Source organism: Apus apus, chromosome 10 (genome assembly GCF_020740795.1).
Source record: "Apus apus isolate bApuApu2 chromosome 10, bApuApu2.pri.cur, whole genome shotgun sequence".
NCBI lineage: Eukaryota > Metazoa > Chordata > Aves > Apodiformes > Apodidae > Apus > Apus apus.
In genome coordinates, this window is record NC_067291.1 from 13,875,664 (window position 1) to 13,896,100 (window position 20,437).

The 20,437-nt window shown below is 52.8% G+C and overlaps 1 protein-coding gene across 2 annotated transcripts in view; it reads left to right on the plus strand.

Moving 5' to 3' along the window:
• The first annotated feature begins 291 nt into the window (after nt 1–291).
• The window catches only part of NTRK3 (neurotrophic receptor tyrosine kinase 3), a 221,475-nt gene continuing 201,329 nt past the window's right edge, over nt 292–20,437 (plus strand). Inside the window, exon 1 of one of the 2 annotated variants that reach the window (XM_051628321.1) lies at nt 292–910. In XM_051628321.1, the coding sequence (XP_051484281.1) occupies nt 663–910 (248 nt within the window). In that variant the 5' untranslated portion in view covers nt 292–662. The remainder of the gene's footprint in view (nt 911–20,437) is intronic. The other variant, XM_051628322.1, reaches the window with a different exon arrangement.

The window sequence follows — 20,437 nt, forward strand, 5'->3', positions numbered from 1 at the left end:
CAGCAGTGCTGGGGTGGGTTTTTCCTTTCTCTCCCCCTCCTCCCTTAGATTGATTTTAGCGGAGACGGAGCGGGGGGGGTGGGGAATCCTTTTTATTGCAGAGCCCGGCCCGCTTCGCAAGCCTTCCTCCTCCTCCTTCTCCTCCTCCTCCTCCCCTGCTTTTTTGTGCCCGCGGCAGCAGGGCTGGCCAGGCCGGGGGAGGGAAGCGATGGGAAGGGGAGGTCGCCCCCTCCTCTCTCCCTCTGTGTTTTTTTTGCAGGTGTGTCAATTTTAATTCTGCCCAGTAGGTGGGACTTGGTGACTTTCGCACCGTTTTGGTTATTTATTTATTTCCCTGGCTGCCTCCCCAGCCTCCCGTTGCAATCCTCCGGAGCGGCTGGCGGGGAGCGGCGGCCGGGCCAGCATGCATCCCCGCCCGCTGCCGCTACCGTAGCAGGAATTACAGCCTCTCCCGAGCCAGCTGCCAGCATGATTTCATCTGCTGGAGGATTTTTGCATCTGATCGTTTGAGGTTTTGTTGGGTTTTTTCTTTTCCCTTTTTTTTTTTCTTCACCCCCCCCCCTCCCCCCCTCCCTGCCTTTGTTTCCTTCCCCCTTTTCCCCCCCTTCCCCTCCCTCCATCCCCCCTTTCCTCCTCCTCTTTTTTAGAAGCAGGATTCGGAGATGGATGTCTCTCTTTGCCCTACCAAGTGCACTTTCTGGAGGGTATTTTTGCTCTGGAGCATTTGGGGAGACTATCTGCTTTCGGTGCTGGCTTGCCCTGCTAATTGTCTTTGCAGCAAGACAGACATCAACTGCAAGAAGCCGGATGATGGGAACCTCTTCCCTCTCTTGGAAGGGCAGGATTCAGGCAGCAGCAATGGCAACACGAGCATCAATATCACGGACATCTCAAGGAACATCACTTCCATGTAAGTGGGGTCCCCCCGGGCTCTCCCGGCGGGGTGCGGACTGGGCTGCCTGTGCAGGGCTCAGGTGCCCTCGGCATTGCGCTGCCTGGCACAGCTCAGCCCTGCTTCCCGTGCAGAGCACGCAGATCCGCCTTTCTCCCCTACCCTAGCACCAAAAAATAATGTAAAAAAGCGCCCAGCAACAGTTTGGTCAAGGCTCGAGAGGAATAAAGTGAACGAGATCTGATTCCTTCGCAGGAGAGGGAGCAGCAGGCAAAGATGCTAAAGCTGCTGCTTCCTTTAACTGTTTGCTTCTGCAAAGAGGGTCTGGGGCGGGGGGCGGTGTGTGGAATTAACGCCACAGCCACACACAGCCCCATATATACCCAAATTGGGCAAGCAAAACAAGTTCTAAGCTGCTTTTTAACACTTCGCATCCGATTAGAACGTCTCTTTTTTTTTCATGTCCACAGCAGAAAATGTTCCCTTCCCTGCGCTGGTTGAATGTATCTGGGGAATCTGCAGTTCTGCCTTTTTAAGGGGAGGGAAAAAAAAATAAAAAATAGGACAGTGAGATGTTCCTTAAGTAGCTTATTTAACTTGCATTGTTACAATTTTGCAACTCTGTGTTGCTGCGATAGGATTTGTGTTTTCCTCTCGGGGTGGTGGCAGTGGAGAGAAGCATCGGAGCAGTGAGATATTTTTAGTTGAGCACTTTGCGTTTGTTTGCATGCTTGTTTATCTGGAAAATCAACTTGAAGTTGCATTATCCTTGTTTGGAGAGGCAGTTAGCAAAGCCCATGTTAATCTCATCAGTGTGGAGTTGAGAAAGGAATATATTTCCTTCTCCTGAATCCATCCTGCTGTGAGTGTGTGTGGGGAAAAACATCCTCATCTCTTCCAATCTCTGCTTTTTATTTTCCAGTACATTTTTGGGTGAGATGAACTCTGAACCATTTCATTATTCTAATGCTAATTGAAATGTGAGCATTTAGGGAAATGTAGCCCCCAGAGCAAGTTGCCAGTGGGAGTTGAGCAGAGAAGAGGTGGAATCTTTTATTCTGGCAGTTAAATGCAGCAAGGTTGGAAATGAGTAATGGAGGGTTATTTATTTTTTCACCTCGATTGCACAGTTGCATGGAGGGAGAGGGCTTTGCTGGGTCTCTTCCTGAGGCTGTTTCATTTGGTCACAGTGCAATTGCAGCAGAGCCATGGAGTAATTGCAGTGCCTCTTTCACAGCTCTGCTTGTCACCTATGGTGGGTAAAGATGATGGGAGATGCTTTCCCTGCCTGCTTACATGCTTATGTGATGCCCAAGCAGGTTTTCAGCAGGTACCGCTGACCCTGAACCCCCAGTCCTGCCTTCATCTTTCCAGTAAACCCCTGCAAACCCAACAGGAATGGGGAAAGCAGAAGGTGGGGACACTAATGCAAAGCTCCCCTTCAATCACCCCATATTTATCCTGCATCGCGGGGCTGGAGCGTTTTCTTTGCGATGCTGGAGGGATGTGGATGATGCTGGAGAAGTCGGAGAAACTCGTGGGTTTTTTTCCTGTGGTTGCTGTTTGTTGTGGTTTGGTTTTAACCCTTTGGGGTACAGAGAGCAGCCAGAAAGGCTGTGGAGGGTTTGGAAGCTGCCAGCGTGCGTGAGTGTGCTTTGGCAGATGCACACATCCATCTGAACTGCTGCGAGAGGTAGTGTTACGTGAGTGCTTTGTGCCCAGGAAACGCCTGTACTGCTTTGAAATGGAAAAATGTGGATAAGCAGTCCCTAACAAGGACAGGGTGGGAGGAAAAAAAAACACCACCACAACAAAAAAGATGGAACTCCAGAAACAGAGATGCTGGGCATTTATTTTTTTGGAGAGAAGCTTTTCTTAAGTTGGGGAAGGAAGAGAAGATGCCAGTTTTTGCTGAGTGTATCTCTGCTCCACGCTGAGCAAAGCACATTCCCTCGATCCTTGCATTGCTGCCAGCCCCACACCTCCCTCCCTGGGCTTAGGGGCCAAGACATAGGACTGGGGTGAACCCCAAAATGATGCTAGGGGTTGAGACTGAGTAGGAGCGAAAACTTTCCCCTGGGGTCTGTGATTCCTGGGGAGGTGGCAGTGGTTTATAAAGGATGCTTATGAGAGCAGAGGAATGGTTTGGGTGGCATGTCTGCTTCCTAGCAAGGGAGTCAGTGCTTGGAGCCAGGGTTGAATCTGTGTTTGTGCCCTTTTGTGGGAGGCATTGGGTGCAGACACTCTCCTGGCTCCATGACAGGCCTTTCCTTGCCAGCCTCCTCCCCCATCTCGGGTGCTGGGGCGAGGGGTGCGTCGAAGCCCAGCCTGGTCAGCACTGAATCACTCCTGGCACATGGGGCTGATTCAGCTGGGTGCTGAACAGCACTTCCCTGGAGTGCCATGCTCACTGGGGCTTAGCTTCATTAGGCAGCTCACCTCATTTGTGGGCAGTGAATGGGCAAAGCCACTTTTGCCCACCAGGCTCAGGGGTGACTAGGGGAGGTGTAGCCCTGTCCTTGTAGCCCTGGGATACGATGCTCCAGCCAGGTCCTCCCCACAGGCCCTGGGGGAGGTGATGGCTTCTGCTCCATCCTGCTGCTGGTGGAAAGGTGATGGGACATGGGGTGGTGAAACCACCTTAGGGCCAAGTGGGGCTTTATTCATGTCTGAAAGATGACCTCAGCTTGGCTGTCTGAGCCTGGGTGGTGCTGATGAAAGGTTTCAGGGCCCATTTGGAGAGCTGGAGAAAGAAAGCCAGGTGAACTGTCTTTGTGATCTTGTCCATTTTCTCCCCTCCTCAAGTCTGAGCTAGCCAGGGCAGAGACCCCTCCATAGAAGTCCACCCCACCTAGGCAGATCCCCAGCATCAGGGACCAAGCCCTCAGAAGTTCTGGGTTATTTCACATTTCAGTGGCTAATGAGACCCCTGAGACAAGGATGACAGGACAACAGGAGACACCCAGCCTGTAGCGCTGCCCATGGAGGCTGTCAGGGTGCCCCAGCCCTGTGAGTGCCCACAGTGTGACACCCCATAATGGAGCCTCCTGTTGCATCCCTCAAATGAACGGCCTGTGTTCCATTTGCTGCTGCTTCTGGTTTCCCATCCATCCTCCTCCTTTTCAGGGAGAACAAAGCAGCCACAGTCAGGGGTAGGTGGCTTCTACCCCAGTTGGACTAGGTGGGGGACAGTGGCACATAACCTTCAAGCAAATCCAGGTGGTGCTAGGTTAATGGTCAAGCAGGGAAAGGGCAGGAGGTTCTTATCCTGAGATGGAGGACAAGGAGGTTGGCTTGTCTGCTGTCCCTCTGCCCTTTCCCAGCCTGCCCAGAAATGTGTCCAATTTCAGATTCCATCCCTGGGGATGCGGTTCTGCACACAGATCTCTGTGACAGCTGCCAAGGGTCCTGTCTAGCTGAGGGGCTGGCTTGGACCCTGTCTGAGATGGCTCCAGTTTGGAGTCATGCTTCTGGACTTTTCTTTCCTGGTTCAGGGGTAGGATGGCCATGGTGCTGGGGTATGTTCATGCCATTGCTTTTCCCTGTGCGGTTGGGTGGCCTTTGCTGTGTCCCCAACCAGGTGTGACTTGTGGGGCTGCTCAAGCTTCACCTAACCCAGCCTCACCTTTGTGAAGTGAGGCTCCATCCTTTGCAAGACCTCCCAAAAAAGACCAGATGCCCAGCGAGCACTTCAGTCCTGGGGATTCTGAGGCAAAAAAACCCTTTCTGCTCCCCTGTACTGAGCAGCTGGGATGTGTGGCACTTTGGATCCTTATCCATGGCACTGTGGGGGTCTGGTCAGGCTGACCTGTGCCACTGGGTGTTGGGGTGATGGTGTGTCCTCGGTGCTGGGGGTGGGCTGGGGAGTTACCCTTCTGGCAGCGTGGGCAGTGCCTGCGTGCGCCGGCACGGTGCCTGGGGAAGGATGGATGGAGGAGTTTGCCATCTGGGCCTCCCTACTTCTCAGCTGTTGCTATGGCACTGCAGAGATGCTGCCTGGCAGGCGGTGGTGGCCTGCGTTTGTCACCCCTGGGCTCCCTCAAGGTAGGGAGATGTCCCTGGTATACAAAGCCGTACTCAACCTCAGCAGGGGAAAATGGGGTTTCTTACAGTAAAATACCCCAGTGGGTGGGTTTGCAGGGTCTCTCTGTGCAGCTCCTAGCTGCCTTTAACCAGGTGAGATCAATTCAGAGCAATCTGGGAGGAGGTGGGTTGTTGTGGAGCATCATGGGATGCAGGATTTCGGGGTCTCACAGGGCTGAGTGGGGAAGTATCTTTCCCATTCACGGACAAGAAAAGTAGCCTCATCCTTTCCTGCTGGGCTGTCCCACCAGCCCATGGCAGCATCTGCTCCCTCCTGTGGGCCTGGCTGGGGGTGGAAGAGCTGCGTCAGAGCTGTGGGGAGAGTGGCAGTGCAGCCCCCACTCACTGCGGGGAGCTGGGAGCACGTGGTGTGGGGGAGTGAGGGGGTGCAGGGAGCAGCAGCACCCCTTCCCTGCCAGTGCTGGCAGAGGCAAGGCATTGGGTGTGCCTCTGCGTGCCCACATCTGGGAAGGTCGAAGGAAAGAAAGGACCAGCATCATGCTGGAGGAAGCAGAGTTTTCTTTAGTGGCCCAAACAGCCGGGAATGGGGTTCTTGTGGTGCTTGAGTTGGTGACTGCTCTGCTTCAGACAACAGGGCACAAACTTTTCTCCCCCACTGTCAATCAGCCACAGCGTGCCCCGCATGCCTTGTGTGCTGCTGCTCTCCAGGGACAGAGGACTCTGCATTCCCAAAGTCTCCCATCCCGTTGTTCCTCCTGTCTCTTGGTCCCAGAGACTTTGGCTGCTGCAGAGACCATTCAAAAGGTCCCTAATTCAATCCAGCTTTGTTTTGCAGTGCTCTTGTTTATGCAGAGTGGCTGTTAGGAAGGGAGGAGGTGGGTGCAGCACAAGGCTGTGAGAACAGAAGAGGATGTAGAGAAGTTTGGGACAAGAAGGTGGGCTAAGATATGGTCTTGAAGATCCAGAGGTGCCTTAAGCTGGGAGCACTGGTCCTGTCCCTGTATTGTCCCCCTTGCATCAAGGCATCATCCATGGTGGGTGCTGCCCTGTGCACCAGAATAGCTAAGCTTGCACTAGGGTCACCAAGGTTGGTATATCCCTTGGGCTGGCTGCTGGCTCCTTGTTCTGCTCTTATGGCTTTTCTCCCTGCTGACCAGTCCTGGAGGGAGGCACTCTTCTGTCACGGGTGATGTCTGGGACCTCCAGTCCTTTTTCAGCCCCCTGGGTCATGTGTGGGAACAGAGCAGAAGGATCTGGGTAGATGCAGTGGTTGTTGGAGGAGCTGGCCATCAGAGCCAGGTCTCAGCTCTGCTTTCCCAGCAGCAGATGAGCTAACACTGAGCAGAGGACATCAGGCACTTGAGGGTTACAGCCCTGGTTTGTCTGGGATATAGGATTCCTGCTGGGTTTAGTCACTTGCCTTTTCATGTCAGAGTCTTCTGGCATCTCTGCTTCTCTGTGCCTGATCCCACTGGGGTCCCCAACTGCCGCCTCTGCTGAAGAGACAATTCAGGTGTTTGTTGGGACTTCCCAGAGTTTTTCTGAGCTGAATGTGGGGCCTGAGCCGTTGCCTGGACAGGAGAAACTGGTGACCTGGATGGTTTCAGGGTGCAATTGGCATCTCATCTCCTCTGAGTTTGGGGAGCTCTGTGTCAGCTCTGCCTACTGGCTTGTGTCCCTGGGTTTGGATATGTGAGATGGGGGTGCTTCAGGTCTCAGACAGGTTTTTTGTGGGGGAGAGAAGCAGAGAAGGAGTTGAAGAGACTGAGGAAGGACCTGTCTTGCTAGCCTGGGAGGCTCAGAGTTGTGTTGCCTCTGGCTAAGGGCTTTTGTAGAGCTCAGGAGAAGCTCCCTGGGTCTGCTCTACCCCATCAGTTCACCTGGTGGGGGTAACACCTTTATGTGCTTTGGCATATGAGGCTACCTGTTGTCTCCAAGAGGCCTGTGACCATCCATGCACCTAGCATTGCTGGATTCTTTTGGCCACGGGATGTCCCATGAGTTCACCTCTGGGGAGCCCTGCAGGTAGATTATGCTCAGCAATGCTGCCTGCTGAGCACACTGGCTTGTCTTGCAGTGCCCATGGCAGGTGTTGCCTAGGAGTTTACGGTTGGATTTGGTGCATCCCATCCAAGGGGAGGGGGGTGTGTGTGCTGCAGTCAAACAGGGAATTAGTCAATCCCTGAGTCTGCCAGGCTTGCGAAAGTCAGTGTTAATAATGCTTCTAACTCAGTGTATTATCTACTGGGCTCTGTGCAACAGCAGTAATTTTGAGCTTTGGATTTCCTGCAGTGGGGTTTTGGCAGCTTGTGTAGGTGCTTTCTAAGCAGGTGTGTTTGACAGCAGTGTGTGGGCTTTGCTCTCCTGCAATTTCTCTTGCTCTCCTCCAAGGGGTGCACAACAAAGCCCCCAGGCAGGTGGTGCAGCAGGGCGAGTTTCTCGTTTAGGGGCTGCAGTTTGTGTGTAGTGGTTGGGTGTTGCAGGCACTTTGTACCCCACACGAGCAGCTGGGCAGCAGCAGCTCTGATTGCCCCGGGTGATGCTCCGGGTCCTGAAAGCCTGTAGGCAGGGCACCGGGACCACAGCTACACCTGTAGGCAGGGCACCGGGACCACAGCTACACCTGTAGGCAGGGCACCGGGACCACAGCTACACCACACTGCTCCCCGCGTTCATGTCCCAGCGTCGTGAGGCTGCTCCGGACAGAGGTGGTTTGTGCGGGAGCGCCTGTGCGCGGGCAGCTCAGGGGATGCGCTGGAGCCCCCAGCCCCGACCCGGTCCTCAGCCCTGGGGCAGCCCGAGCCCCGCTCAGCCCCGGGCACTCTCTGCCCGGCTCAGTCGGGCTCATCCTCTCCTCTCGGTCCCGTTCCGGGGTGGCTGTGCCGCTAGAGGGCAAGCGCCAGCGGCGGACAAGCCCGGCTCCGCGCCCGCCGGCTGCGGGGAGGGAGCCCTAAGCCAGGCCGGGTGGTGGAACCCGGGGGCTGCTGGGGCTGAGGGACCAAGTCGCCGCTTGCTTGGCCTCATGCCGAGATGGAAAGGACCTGGGCTGTCCGTGCTGCTGTACCGCACTCTTGGCAGGCTCCTGCCTGCTCCTCAGCTCAGCATCCCCATCCCCAGGTGGGCACCCTGCTGTGCCAGATGACCCCCTGGGACCTGGCTGGGTGCTGGGTCATGGCTTTCTCCTCTGTGCTGCTGTGGGAGGAGGCGATCAGTGCATCCCCTGGAGCCCCACCTGTGAATTGAGGTGATCTGCAGCTTTTTTGGAAGGTGTTGAGGGGACCAAAGTGGGTGCTGTGGAAGGTGTGTTTGGGCTGTTGGAAGTGCTGGGTGAGAGGTGCCTGGTTGGGGTGGGGTGCTGCTGGCTGTGTCTGGCTTGGGGCTGTATGTGACCCACAAGAAAGATCCTTTCAGCTTTGGATGTTTTACTGGTGGGGAAACTGAGGCATGGAGCAGCTGGCCTGCAAGCAGCAGAGCAGGGATGGAGATGCTTCAGCCCATCACCAGTCAGGGTTTAAGCAGAGGCCAAGCATGGAGAGGAGGGGATAAACAAGGTTGTCATATCGGTCCTGTTGTAGTGAACACCCATGGCAAGTGTTTCCAGAGAGATCCTGGATCTAGAGGCAAGAGGTCACAGGCTGTCTCTGGATATCTGTGGCATCTATGCTCTTTGCATCTCTGATTAACCCTTTGGAGGTTGGAAAGCTATGGAGGCCATGTGCTCTTCCTCAGGGGAGAAAGGCTGAGAAAAGCCTGGTGTGAGATGGGGAAAGGGCTGGCAGTGGTAGGAAGCTGGTTTTGACCCTGCAGCATCCTCCATGTGCAGTTCCTGAGGGATATCTCATTCTCCTTGGCAGCTGGGCCCAAGATGGGCTGGTTATTTCCATGCTGGCAATTGCCATGTGCTGCCAGTGTGGTGGAAGGGCTGTGACACCCAGTGGTCCTGCAACGCAACAGCAAATGGGTCCCCAGCTTCGTGGCATTGGGGTGGATGTGTGCTGAGGGGTGGGTGGTGGATGTGGATTAGAGCAGTGATGTTGTTTGGAGCTGGGCTTAATTCCTTTTGAAGAAAAGGAGATTAAAATCTCTCTGGACTCCCATTGGAAGGCTGCATGTCCCAACTGCAAGTGCCCTTGTGCATCTCCATCCTCCATGTACCACCCTGTTTCCAGACTCCATGAGACTGAGGCTCCTGCTCTGTTAACCCCTATGTGAGGCCTGGGTCCTGCTTGCCTGGACGAGTAGCACCAGGAGAGCACGTGGTGGATTTTTAGCTTGTTTTCATGTGATGTGGCAGTAGGGGAGCCAAAGGAGAAGCCAGAACCTTGTGTGCAGCCAATTCTCCTCCACCTTCCACCCAGTGCTCTGGTGTAGGAGATAATGGAGCCTGTTAGTGACTGTCCCCATTCTATGTGCCCTCTGGAGCATGTGCCATCATCTCCACCTTTGCCTTCTCCTAGCTTTGATCTGCCTAAAAGGAAAGGAAAAGTGCTTATTAATTAAAAGCAAGAGTCTCAACAGTGGAGTAGAGAGGTTGAGAAGGATTCCCAAGGGAGTATGATGGAACAGATGCACGGCTTTGGGTGCTTGTCCTTGACCTCTGTATTTGTTACAGTGACAGTTAAATGGCCTTGGGATCTTAGGGCTCCAGGGCAGAATGAGGGAGATGCTGAGCCCAAGTGCCATCCAGCCCCTTCCCTGCAGCCTCCTAAGGCTCTGTGCTGGGTTTGGTTGTGGCAGGGAGGGCACAGAGCAGCAGTGCCTTTGATGACTGCCCAAGGCTGTCCCCAGGGGACTAAGAAGTGGGTAGCAGCAGATGTGAGCATGGTGAAGTCCCTGTGCTTCTGGGTTGTGCAAGGCTGTCCCCTAACTAGCTCTCTCTGAGCTCTCCCCGGGCAGTTCCCACTAGGAAATGTTAATGTGGAAATGCTCAAACAGATGCTGGGAATCCAGGTGCTGCTGAGAGCCCTGCGTGCTCAGGGTTTTGCCAGGATAAATTAGGAACATGAGTGCTCAGCTGAGCAACAGTGATGCCAGGCTCTAACTCCTGACCCTGCTGGGACACAAAGCCACATGGGGGAGAGCTGTATGCCTCCAGCCACTGACCTTCTTTCTGCTCCTAGAGCAGCTCTGGCCTCATCCCCTATCCCATGCTCTCCATGGAAATGCTGTGCAGTGACCTGGGCTGGGAACCAGTCCTAGTTCTCTGGTCTGTGATCCAGCTGTGCAAATACTCCCTTGGGCTGCCTGCCCTTGTGGATCACAGTCCTTCTCCTGCCTGCTATGAACCCAGATAGGTAAGAGTGGCTTGGGCACCCCTCATGTTTATTCTGATTCCGATGGGATTGCCTCTGGGGAGCTCTGTGACTTGTGTGACTGGTAGAATCTCTCTTGTCTCCCAAATATCTTACCTCCAGGGTATGGCTGGGTGCTCCTGGGGCAGTATTATGGGTCCTGGATTTGGCTGTCTCCTGCCTTTCCTTTTCTCTCCCGGTCAAAATATATCTCAGGAAAAGTGAGCTGGAAGCCATTGGGTCACTTAGTGGCTACTTTTGAGCATTCTGGAAAGCAAGCGAAGTTCAGTGGGACATTGGGTCAAGGATGCTATGTATTCCTGGCTCCTCAGCCTGTGGAGGGCATCCCTGTGCTTCTGGGGCTCTTCTTGTGCCACTTCAGACAAGCTGTTACTGGGGACTGTTTCCTGGTTTAAGCCTCACATGTGCTCTGGACATACCTGTACTGCCAGCAGTCTCACAGGCTGTCCCAGGCTCTGCAGAGGAGAGGTTGGAGCAGCACAGAGCTGGGTCAGCATCAGTGCAGCAGTCTGGTCCTCCTTTGGCATGTGTCCCTCAGGGCAGATGTTGGAGGGTGGCCTTGGGAGCATCAGAGCAAAACCTGAGCTCGGGGAGTGCATGCAGGGCTCATGTGTGCCTGGGCAGAGGAGGGAGCCTGCACTGCAGGGAGCTTTGTGGGGTCTGGCACTGGAGGGGTTAACAGCAAGGTGCATGGCACAGCTGGAGAGGATTTGGGAGAGGCAGAGCCTGATGAGGCTGGAGAGGTATCAGGTGGGAGAGCAAGGCAGGCAGTTGCAGTGTTCCTTGCAAGACATTGCAGCAGCATTTTTGGGAAGAGGAGTTGAAGCTGGAATGCTCTCAGGTACGGAGATGTGTGGGTTCCCTGCTCTGGTGTGGGGCCTCTAGGGGGGCAGCTTGGGGGGAGGCGGGTGCCTGTAGCTGGTTCCCAGAGCAGCCCTGGGTGCCTGTTGGGTGGTGGGCTGCTCTAATGTATGTTGGTGCCTGTCTTTGCGTCCCCAGCACTTTGTGGGTTGATCCCCTGGCCCTCAGGAGCAGCAGCCCTTGGCTTCTTGGTTGCAACTGAGATTTTTTTGGGGCCAAGAGGCGTCACTTTTGGCGTCCTTGCCTGGAAACCTTCCTCTCTGTGCCTTGCCCTGCTTGTGTTTTTCTCTGGGTCTCAATGGTCAAAGTCCCCATTGTCTCCAGCCTGAGCTGCGCTTCGTGTTGCTTTGTGTTGCAGATAAGCTCTCCCTTCCAGGTGGGATGGTGGTGGGATCCTCAGGCTTGACCCCAGGCTTGTCCCCAGCCCTGGGCAGGCAGCCCAGCACCCGGCATTTTCCAGGCTGCCCTGGCCCTGGGGGATGGATCCCTGCCTTCCAAAAGGCAAGGGTAACAAAGATTTATTTATTCAGAGACTTAATTAGCATCTTTAAATATTAAATAGTAAACAAACTGTGTCTAGTGGGATCAACGTTTACAAACAGGGATTTTTAATTTTTCTTCTCCTCTCTGGGACATGCACTTGTGTTTTAAGTGTTTGAGGAGGAGCAGCTGTGTGTGGGCTCTGGTTGATGGGTGAGGGGCTGACCCACAGCACTGCTGATGAAGGAGAGGGAGAAGAGAGAAGTGAAAGGGCATGAACAGACAGGAGGGCTGGGGAAAAAGGAGGCAGAGAAGCAGGGGTGTGTGCTCAGAGCATGGCTGTTGGGGAACTGCAGACCCAAGTGCTGGATTTAGGTAATTCTCTGCAGGATGTGTCATCCCCCTCCTGCCCAGACAGGTGGAAGGGGATGGGAGATGAAGGTTCCTGCCATGGCACAGCTGATTGCAATCAAAGGGTGGTGGTCCTTGCGAGGGGAGGTGGTTTGCAACTGATCTGCATCCTATTATCTCTGCAAATGGAAGCTTGCCTGGTAGTGGATTACACTGGGGGTTATTTATTGGCAAAGCACTGTACAGTTTTAATTTTTTCTTTTTGCTTATTCAGGCTTTAGCTCCAGAGGAAAATAGCCTGGGGTGGCTTTGAAATGGATTCTCTCTGCCCCATTAACTTATTCAGTGTGTTTAATGGGCCTTTTTTTCTTTCAGCCTTGAAGCCATCATTAAAAGGCAGAGATTTATAAAAGCAAAGATACTCCTGAGCTTTATTCAAACTTTGGGGTAGAGAGGTGGGGGCAATGGCATTGTTGCAGCCTGTGGTTTGAGTGAAGTTGTATGGGTTTTTGTTAAGGGACATTGTGAGGTTTGGCTTTTGTTATTGTGCCTCTCTGGAAGTTTTACATGTAGAAGAAAACTGGGTTGCTTAGGATACTGCCCTGGTGCTGGTGTGTGTCTGTGTTTCTCTGCTGGGGACATGCCCCTGAGGAGCTGTGGGACCAGTCAGGCTGTGTTGGGAGCAAGCCCTCACCTATGAGCCATGGGATGATATCTGAGCTCTTGGATATGTTTGGATATTGCCCAGTGTGTTTCAAAATCCACCTGCACTGCAGAGCTGCTGTCTGTCCAAGCTGAAAGCAAAAAACTTATCTTACCTTGTGGTGGTTGCTCACAACTTTATTTTCATTGTGTTTATGCCAGGGCTGGGCAGTGCTTGATGCCTTTGTGGGTGTCTGTGGTCAATGCTTGAAGCCCTTCCCCTCCCTCCCTCTGCTAGTGGCATCTGGTCTCATTGTGCCCCAGTGTGGAGCAACCAACACTGGCATAAACTGAGTGTCCCCTGCAGGGGCTGCACTTGTTGAGATGTAGTCTCGTGGTGTCTGCTGCAAAAAAGGGTATTTGGGAGCGTCTGGAGAATGAGACTGAGATGAAATGTCTGAGTGAATTCCACCTTTCTTGGGCTCTCCTAGGACCAACCTCTTGTGTTGCAAACAACACCTGGTGTCATTTAGGGATATTCTCCTGTTTGCAAGGTTGAATTTTGGGTCCCTGGGTCATGATGTGTAGCAAACATCACTTCTGCATAGGCAGCCCTTGGCTTGTATGATGCTACAGTGAAGGGAAGCAGCAGCAGGGAAGGGCTGGGCTGGAGTGCAGGATTTCCTGATTTGCTTCCAGACTTCAAGTTGAGCTGGTCCTGGCACCTCCTGGGGTGGCAGAGACCTGTGTGGTGCCTGTCATACTTCTCTGAGTGTCCTGCACAGTATAGTGTGTGCCAGTGGGAGGATGTCACAACGTGGCAGAGTGGCAACCAAAGTCTAGGTGCTGGGACAACTTTTTCTATATATTTCTTTACTTTTTTTACTCTGGTTCCTGCTGGGTGCTAGAGGCAGCTGGAAAATGGGACTGGAGACAGGGTGATGTGACTTGTGTGTGTGTCTGTGCTGGCAGCCCCGGGACAGAGGGAGGGCAGACTGTGACCCCTGCCTGCCCGTCGCCAGCCTGGCAGCCCCATCCCGGCAGCGAGGAGCCTTGGCAGCAGGAGAAGTGCTGCCTCATTGCCAGTGCTGGGCTGGACCAGACCCTGGTGAGGAGGGGCTGTGGGGCTTGCCAGGAGGAAGGGCCTCCAGCCTGAGGAGGAGTTGTCTGAGGATTTGCTCTTAGTAGCCTTTCTGAAGGGTCTAATCACTAAGCCGGGCCTTGGAGAGCTGCCTTGGGGTGGTGGCAAGACAGAAATGCACTGAAATGACCCTGAGGGTGCTGTGGCCAAGCAGAAGCCAGCTGCAGCCATGCTTGGACAGGGAGGGTCATGATGGAGAGCAAGGGGGAGGCTGGATGCAAATCCATCTGTTCTTGTGCCCCTCCCTGGGTCACGGTGGTCAGGGGAAGGAGGCACTAATTTCCAGATAAACACCCATAACAAGCACTTCTCCCCTGCCCCTGTAAATCCCTGCCTCCTTGCTGCTACCTGCTGTGTGAATTGCTGCTGACCCTGTAAATCACCCTCTGCTTCCCTCCACCTCCCTTGAAACTGGCTTTTCCCTGTAAATCCTCTGTTCCCATCAGTTTTCTGCTGCCAACCCCCTTGCTCTGCTTGCACTGTAAATCCTGAGCCCTGGTGAGGCAGGGGGGTGATGTAGGGTGCAGGGATGGGGTGACAGAGGGCAGCTGCTGGGGGTGGGTTAATCCCTCCTGACAGCTCCCTCGGGACATACTGGTGGAGGATGTTCTGCTCAGCTGCCTGTGGGGAAGGTCATCCTTGTGCTGAGGCAGGACAGGGCTGGGCTGTCATCTTCAGCCCCTGGGCTGCAGCCAGCTGGGTTCAAACTGGAGGGTGTTGCTGGAGCCTGTGTCTGACCACAGGCATTCCAGCCCTTAGGGGTGCTCCTGGAGAGGGCTGCTCCCCCAAGGATGCATTTTGGAGATGTAAAAATAGCTAGAGCAAAGAGAACTTCTATGTATCCCTCAAGTGCTCAAGGCCATTCCATAGCCCAGCTTTGCCCTGCCCTGTCTGAGCTCCATTCAGCACTCCCTGAAGGAGCCGTAGGCAGGGCAGTAGAGGTCCCTTGTGGTAACAGAGAACCATCACCTGAGCTTCTGCTGGATGCTGGTACCCTGTTTCTGAGCCCTGAGTTGCTGGGATCATCACACTGTGTTTTTTCCCTTATAGTAATGCTGGGACAGCTGAGGCAAGGGCTCTGGCAAGGGAGGTGTGGGAAGCCAAGCATGGAGACATCCTCTCAGTGCCATGAGCTGTGTAGTCTGTAGCCATGACCTCCTTGTTCAGCCTGATCATGCTGAGCTGTGCCAGGCTGTGCAAGAGGAGGCATTTGTGTCTTCATGGGAATAGCTGTGGCTAGAGCTGATGGCTGGGCCTTGGGCTGGGCTGGTGTTGCTGTGGCTGGATGGGGTGACCTGAGGGTGCACCTGGCACCCAGGCATGGTTATTATTTGGTGTGCAAATACCAAGCATTTCTACAGCCAAGGACTTTGTGAGCAGAAACCTATTATGCTCCAACACATCTGCTGTTTTACTCTTAATGAGCAGGAATTAACATCACCCTGAAATCCACGGGCAGCTCTGCCCCACTCCCTCAGGGGTCAGTGGTACAAGCAGCAGAAGGCACAGAGCCAGGATGGGGGTCACCAGAGGCTTTTGGGATGGTGCTGTCTGCAAAGGTGCTAAGTGTATACAGGGTTTAGAGAATTCTGCTTGGCTCCTTGTGAAGGAAAAAGCTGCAGGAGATCTGAGTCCCTTGTAATGTGGATTTCTGGGTGTCCCAAATCTCCAGGGCTCTGAGTGGGAAGCTGGGGTGCCAGGTACCAGGTGAAGGCAGGGGAAGCAGCCTTTTCTGACCTCTCTCTGGAAGCTGCAAGCCTGGAGGAGCTCCTCAACCACCTGAGTGGTTTGGAGTTTGGTTTATAGACATGCTAGCCCTGACCCACCATGAACTATACATTTCCTCTGGAAAGGCACTGACCACTGTCATCTATTGCTTAACTATACCCAATTGCCTGGAGAGTGGTTGCCAGAAAACTTGTAAGAAAAAGGACGTGATGCTCCAGGAAGGCAGATTTCAGGCATTAATATTCTCACAATTGTGGTGCTCTGCCACAGGCCTTGGCTTGACCCAGCTGGATGTTTCCTTTAGACCTTTCTCTTGCTCTCAAACATCCTTTTTCTTTTTCCTTTCTGTTATTTTTCTTCTGTATCTTGTCTGAGGCCAGTTATGTATTAACACTGGGCTTATGATACTGCTGTGCTCTGGCTTTGGGAGGAGGATGGAGGAGCAGATGTGAACAGCAGCAGCACAGGGATGCTAATGGCAGTGGGGAAGGCAGGGGGCAGTGGAGGAGAGCAGAGGCAGATTTTCCAAATCCATATAAATAGCAAAAATAAATTTCTAGCAAACGCTTCCAGTCCTGCAGTATTAAGAAAGTGAAGCACTGGAGGATAAGGAAAGCATGAGCAATAACAGCAGGGATTTAGAAAGAATAAATCTTGCCAGACAAACCTGATTGCTTTTTCTTTTTGATGGAATCGCAAAATTAGTGGCTGAGCAGAACGTGGAAATCCTAATATATTTGGATTTAGCAAGGCTTTTGATATAGTGTCTTGCCAAATCTTACTCTTAAAATTAGTTCAGTTTACCTTGGATATGATGCTGCCAAATGGACTGAAAACTGGCTTAGGGCCCTAAGCAAATAGTGACGGGCTGTGTCTGGGGAGAGGGGGAGCTGCGGGAGCACAAGTACAAACTGGTTTTTTTTAATAATAAAAAAATCCAAAAAAACCCAGCTAAGGCAACAAAAAACTATAATAATAATATAAAAGAACCATAGGAATGTGGCCTCAGTTAGAGGCGCGTTATTATAGGAATATTGATAAACTGGAGAGAGTTCAGAGGCAAGCAAGAGGAGGAGAAAGCCGTGAGAGGGGTCAGATTACCCTTCGAGGGAGGTGGGGGCTGAGAAAGTCCCAGGGCTGGAGGCATTTCAGGGAGGAGCAGGTGGTGGCCTGTGGGGCCAGGATGCATATTTGGGCTGCTGTTGGGACCTGGCAGTGAGCACCTCAGTGTCTTCGCCCCCGCACGGCGGAGAATCTCTAAGCTGCCCATTTTCATGGCTCTTTCCAGATATTATTGAATAAGCGGGAGAAAATATTCACCGTGACTGTCAGAAAGAACATCCCTGAGAGGGGGAGCTGGGCATGTTTCCTGGGGGAAAATCTTGAGTCTCAGAGCAAGCAGAAGGAGATGGCCCTGGGTAATTTGGGTTAGTGGATGGTGATTTTCCTGGGCTGTGGGCTTGGGTGGGAAGCCAAGAAGTGATTGTAGCTGGCTTCTGTAATATCTCTCTACCCTGTAGGCATTTATTTATCAGGGAAAAAGCTGGGAAACTGCTGGTGGCAGCTGGAGTGCAGATGTGTTCCTGAGGAAGGATGGCTGAGTCCTGGCATGTTTAAAAGCTTGTGGAGAGGTGGTGGCCTCCTTGGTTGCTTTGTAGAGGTAGAACAGGATAGCTTGGTATGACCCTCACAGGATTTTATATAAGAGGTTGAGCTCTGTCTGTAGAGGTCAGAAGGATGAGGTGTTCCAGCAAGCTCATTCATGGAGGTGTCTATCTTTCCAGCATGCTGAGCTCTTCAAGTTCTTTAGCACTTGTTTGTAGCCTAGAAGTCATGCTGAGTGTGTGGAGTCTCTTGGCACAACTGTGATGTTCTGACAAGGAGAGGGAACACTTGTGTCCATCAGCGATGGATCTTTTGCATCAGTGGGATGGGTTGGATAAGCCAGGCCTTTCCTGTTTGCCTTTTAAAGCAATTTTGTGTGTTTTGATTCAAATGCAAACTTTCAGGACAGGAAAGACAGCTTCCTAACAGGGATGGTGCTTTGCCCTACCTTGCACTGGTGAATCAGCCTGGAGGGGCACAAGTTAGCTGGGTTGAACCAGAGTTAGGAAGAAAACTTTGGAGTGGAGTTGGAAAGGGCTCCTAGAAGATGGGGTGGGCCTTGTGTTGGTGTTCTGCTCCCCCTGGGGAAGCACAGGGTGTTTTCACCCCCGCTATGGTCCTTCAGGTGGTTCCCCTTTGCGTTGCTCCCTACCCAAGGCTGAGCCTGCTGGGGAGATGGTGGGATGGGGGCTGAACCAGGCAAGGTTAGAGAGGTATTTTTAGCTGTTCTAATTGTGGCAAATAAATGCCATTCTTACTTGTTGGGATTGAGCTATAGCTAAATCACAACTAGTTCTAATGATGATAATTACCGGATTTCAATATTTATAGAAACGGGCGCTTCCTTCGTGTCGGCGGCTGCTGCTGAGCACTCACCTTCACAGATCGAAACCTCAGCTCATTACTGCTGCAGATATTTATTTACTTGCACATTTTTAACCCACAGATGGTAAAGTATGAGAGATCTGAAATGATACGGGCCCTCTGGGATGTTGCAGTCTTTGCTTCGGGATGAATAGGGAAGCATCTCCCAAGGATCTTCTGGTTGGATTCTTGGATTTTGAGCACCCTTGAGAGATGTTCTTGGGTGTGCAAGCTTGCTGGTGTCTGCCAGGGCTTGGCCCCAAAGGGTGGAGGTAGCTGTGCATATTTTTGCATGTGTTAGCACTGTGGATTGTTGCCTCTGATTGCTGTGTGTGCCAAGATGTACGCACTGAAACTGGGGCAGAGCTTAAAGGTGAGATGATATAAATGGCTTGAGCTCTGTAATGTTGGACTTGGAGCACTTTGTGGGAAGGATTCTGAGAAGATCTTGCCTGCTGCAGCTGCTTCTGGATGCCTTGATTTAGCAGCATCTCTATCCAGCCTGGTTACTGCAGAAGGGTGGGCACCTTTTGGCCCATGTGCGTGCAGAGCCATGGGTGTGGGTGCAACTTGTGCCTGTCCTTCATGCCTGAGATGGGGGTGCAGACCCCCCTGGTCTGTATCAAACCAGTCCCATTGGGTTGCGGATCCTCCCAGGCATGCAGACCCATGCTTCCCTGGGGTCTGAGACTCTCTCCTTTTGCAAGGTGTAGAAAAGATTCAGTTATTCAATTTGCTATCTCTCTAGTGCCATATAAGCTGTATTGATAAATTAATCTTATATTGTTGTGACTAAACAGCCCTGCAATTTTTTACACTGTGCAGTCTAATCTGTCTTGACAGCTGTATCATTAGTTTATATTTGTTGTAATCTTATTCACTGTGTTGGCTGTGGGGAGTTTTTATTTGAGGTGCTGTGTTGCTGTGCAGGCACTGGATACCTCAAGGGTGCTGTGAAGTGCAGCTGAGGTGCACCCAGGCAGCCTACCTGGGTGCCCTCCCCTGGAGCCAACCCCAAAATGCTCCTCTGCCACCCGATAGCATCAACATCCCTAGGGCTGACCTGGCCTTGCCAAAGCATCCCTGCTGCTGAGGTTTTGATGGGGAACCCTGGGTTGGGATAAAGACAGTGGCAAGGTGGATGTTGGGAGTTTGGTATCTTAAGGCATCCTGAAAGGTTTGCTGTGTGATGAGGGATAAGTTGTTTTCTCAGTCTGTGCTTTTAGTTTCCTGTGGTGTAGGATGGTCCCTGCTCTTTTGCTGAGATGGGTTTTTGGTCAGGAGTGACAAAAGGGCAGTTGGAGTGTGGACTGCATGAGCTGTCACCCAGGTCTTAGGAGGTGCTGCATGAGGGATGGTGATGCTCACCAGGGATGCTTTTGTTGGTGTGGCATTGTGAGATGGAGGTGGCAGTGTCACAGTGTCATTGGTGGCTGGCTGCACCCCCTGCTCAAGCCTGGGTTTGCTGTCCCTGGTCTGAGTGGTGCCACTTCAGAACTCTGTTGCTTTTGCAGAGACACCCTTTGCTTTACAGGCAGCTTCTTCCAAAAGCAACTTCCCAAAACTGTGGAGCAAAATGTGGGCTGGTGCAATGAGATTTCTGCCAGCAGACAACAAAAGATACTGTGTTCCCCAGGTGTGCGACAAAATGGTGGGACTGGGAGGCATTTTGGCTGCTCCTTTGTGCTTTAGGTCTTGAATCTTCTAAATCTGTCTGGGAAGTGACAGTTGTCAGGGGGCAGGCTTGTGTTTGCAAAGTCTCTGAAAAAGCCTGGGTGGCTCAGTAACAGCTCAAGCCTGTGCTTTTGGGATAGCTTTTGGGATCTGGCAAGCCTGAAGGTGTAGCCCTTGCAGTTTGATGATGCAAATTGTTATTTATACCTTTAATTAGGCTTGTGCACCTGTATGGACTGGCAGGGCCCAGCAATGCTCCGTGCTGTGCTTGGATCCACTGTGGCACCAGTAATGTGTCATCCACCCAGTGGATGTCCTGGAGTGCCTCGCTGTGCTGGTGCTGCCCATGTTCTTCCTCCTTTGCAAGCAGGATGGGGGGCAGAGGGTGGGATGTGCTGTGTGACAGTGGCTTCATGTAGGGCTGGTGGGGGAGGATGGTGGAGCTTGGTGAGATCTGCGTGGTGTTATCAGCACTGAATGTAGGAAAATGCCTGCTCTAGGAGACAAATGATGGAGGAAACATCTGTAGCCAGCTCATTGCCAAGCATGCAGTGATGCTGTGAAAGGAGTTTCATGCGTGGTGGTCCAGGATGAGTGCTGACAGGGTTCTGGTGATTTACTGTCCACCACAGAGCTCAGAAGCTCATTACTATGGCAGCAGGATGCATCAAGGTTAAACTGCTGTTTGTGAAGTGATCTCAGTTGGGGATGGCTGGGGACAGCCTGTGGTAGTGGCAGAGACCTGTGTTTGCATCCTGCAGCTGGGAGAGCCTCCTCCTGTCATTGCTCAGGGATCTGCTGTTTGTCATGGGCTGCAGCTGGTGACAGGATGATGGACACTAG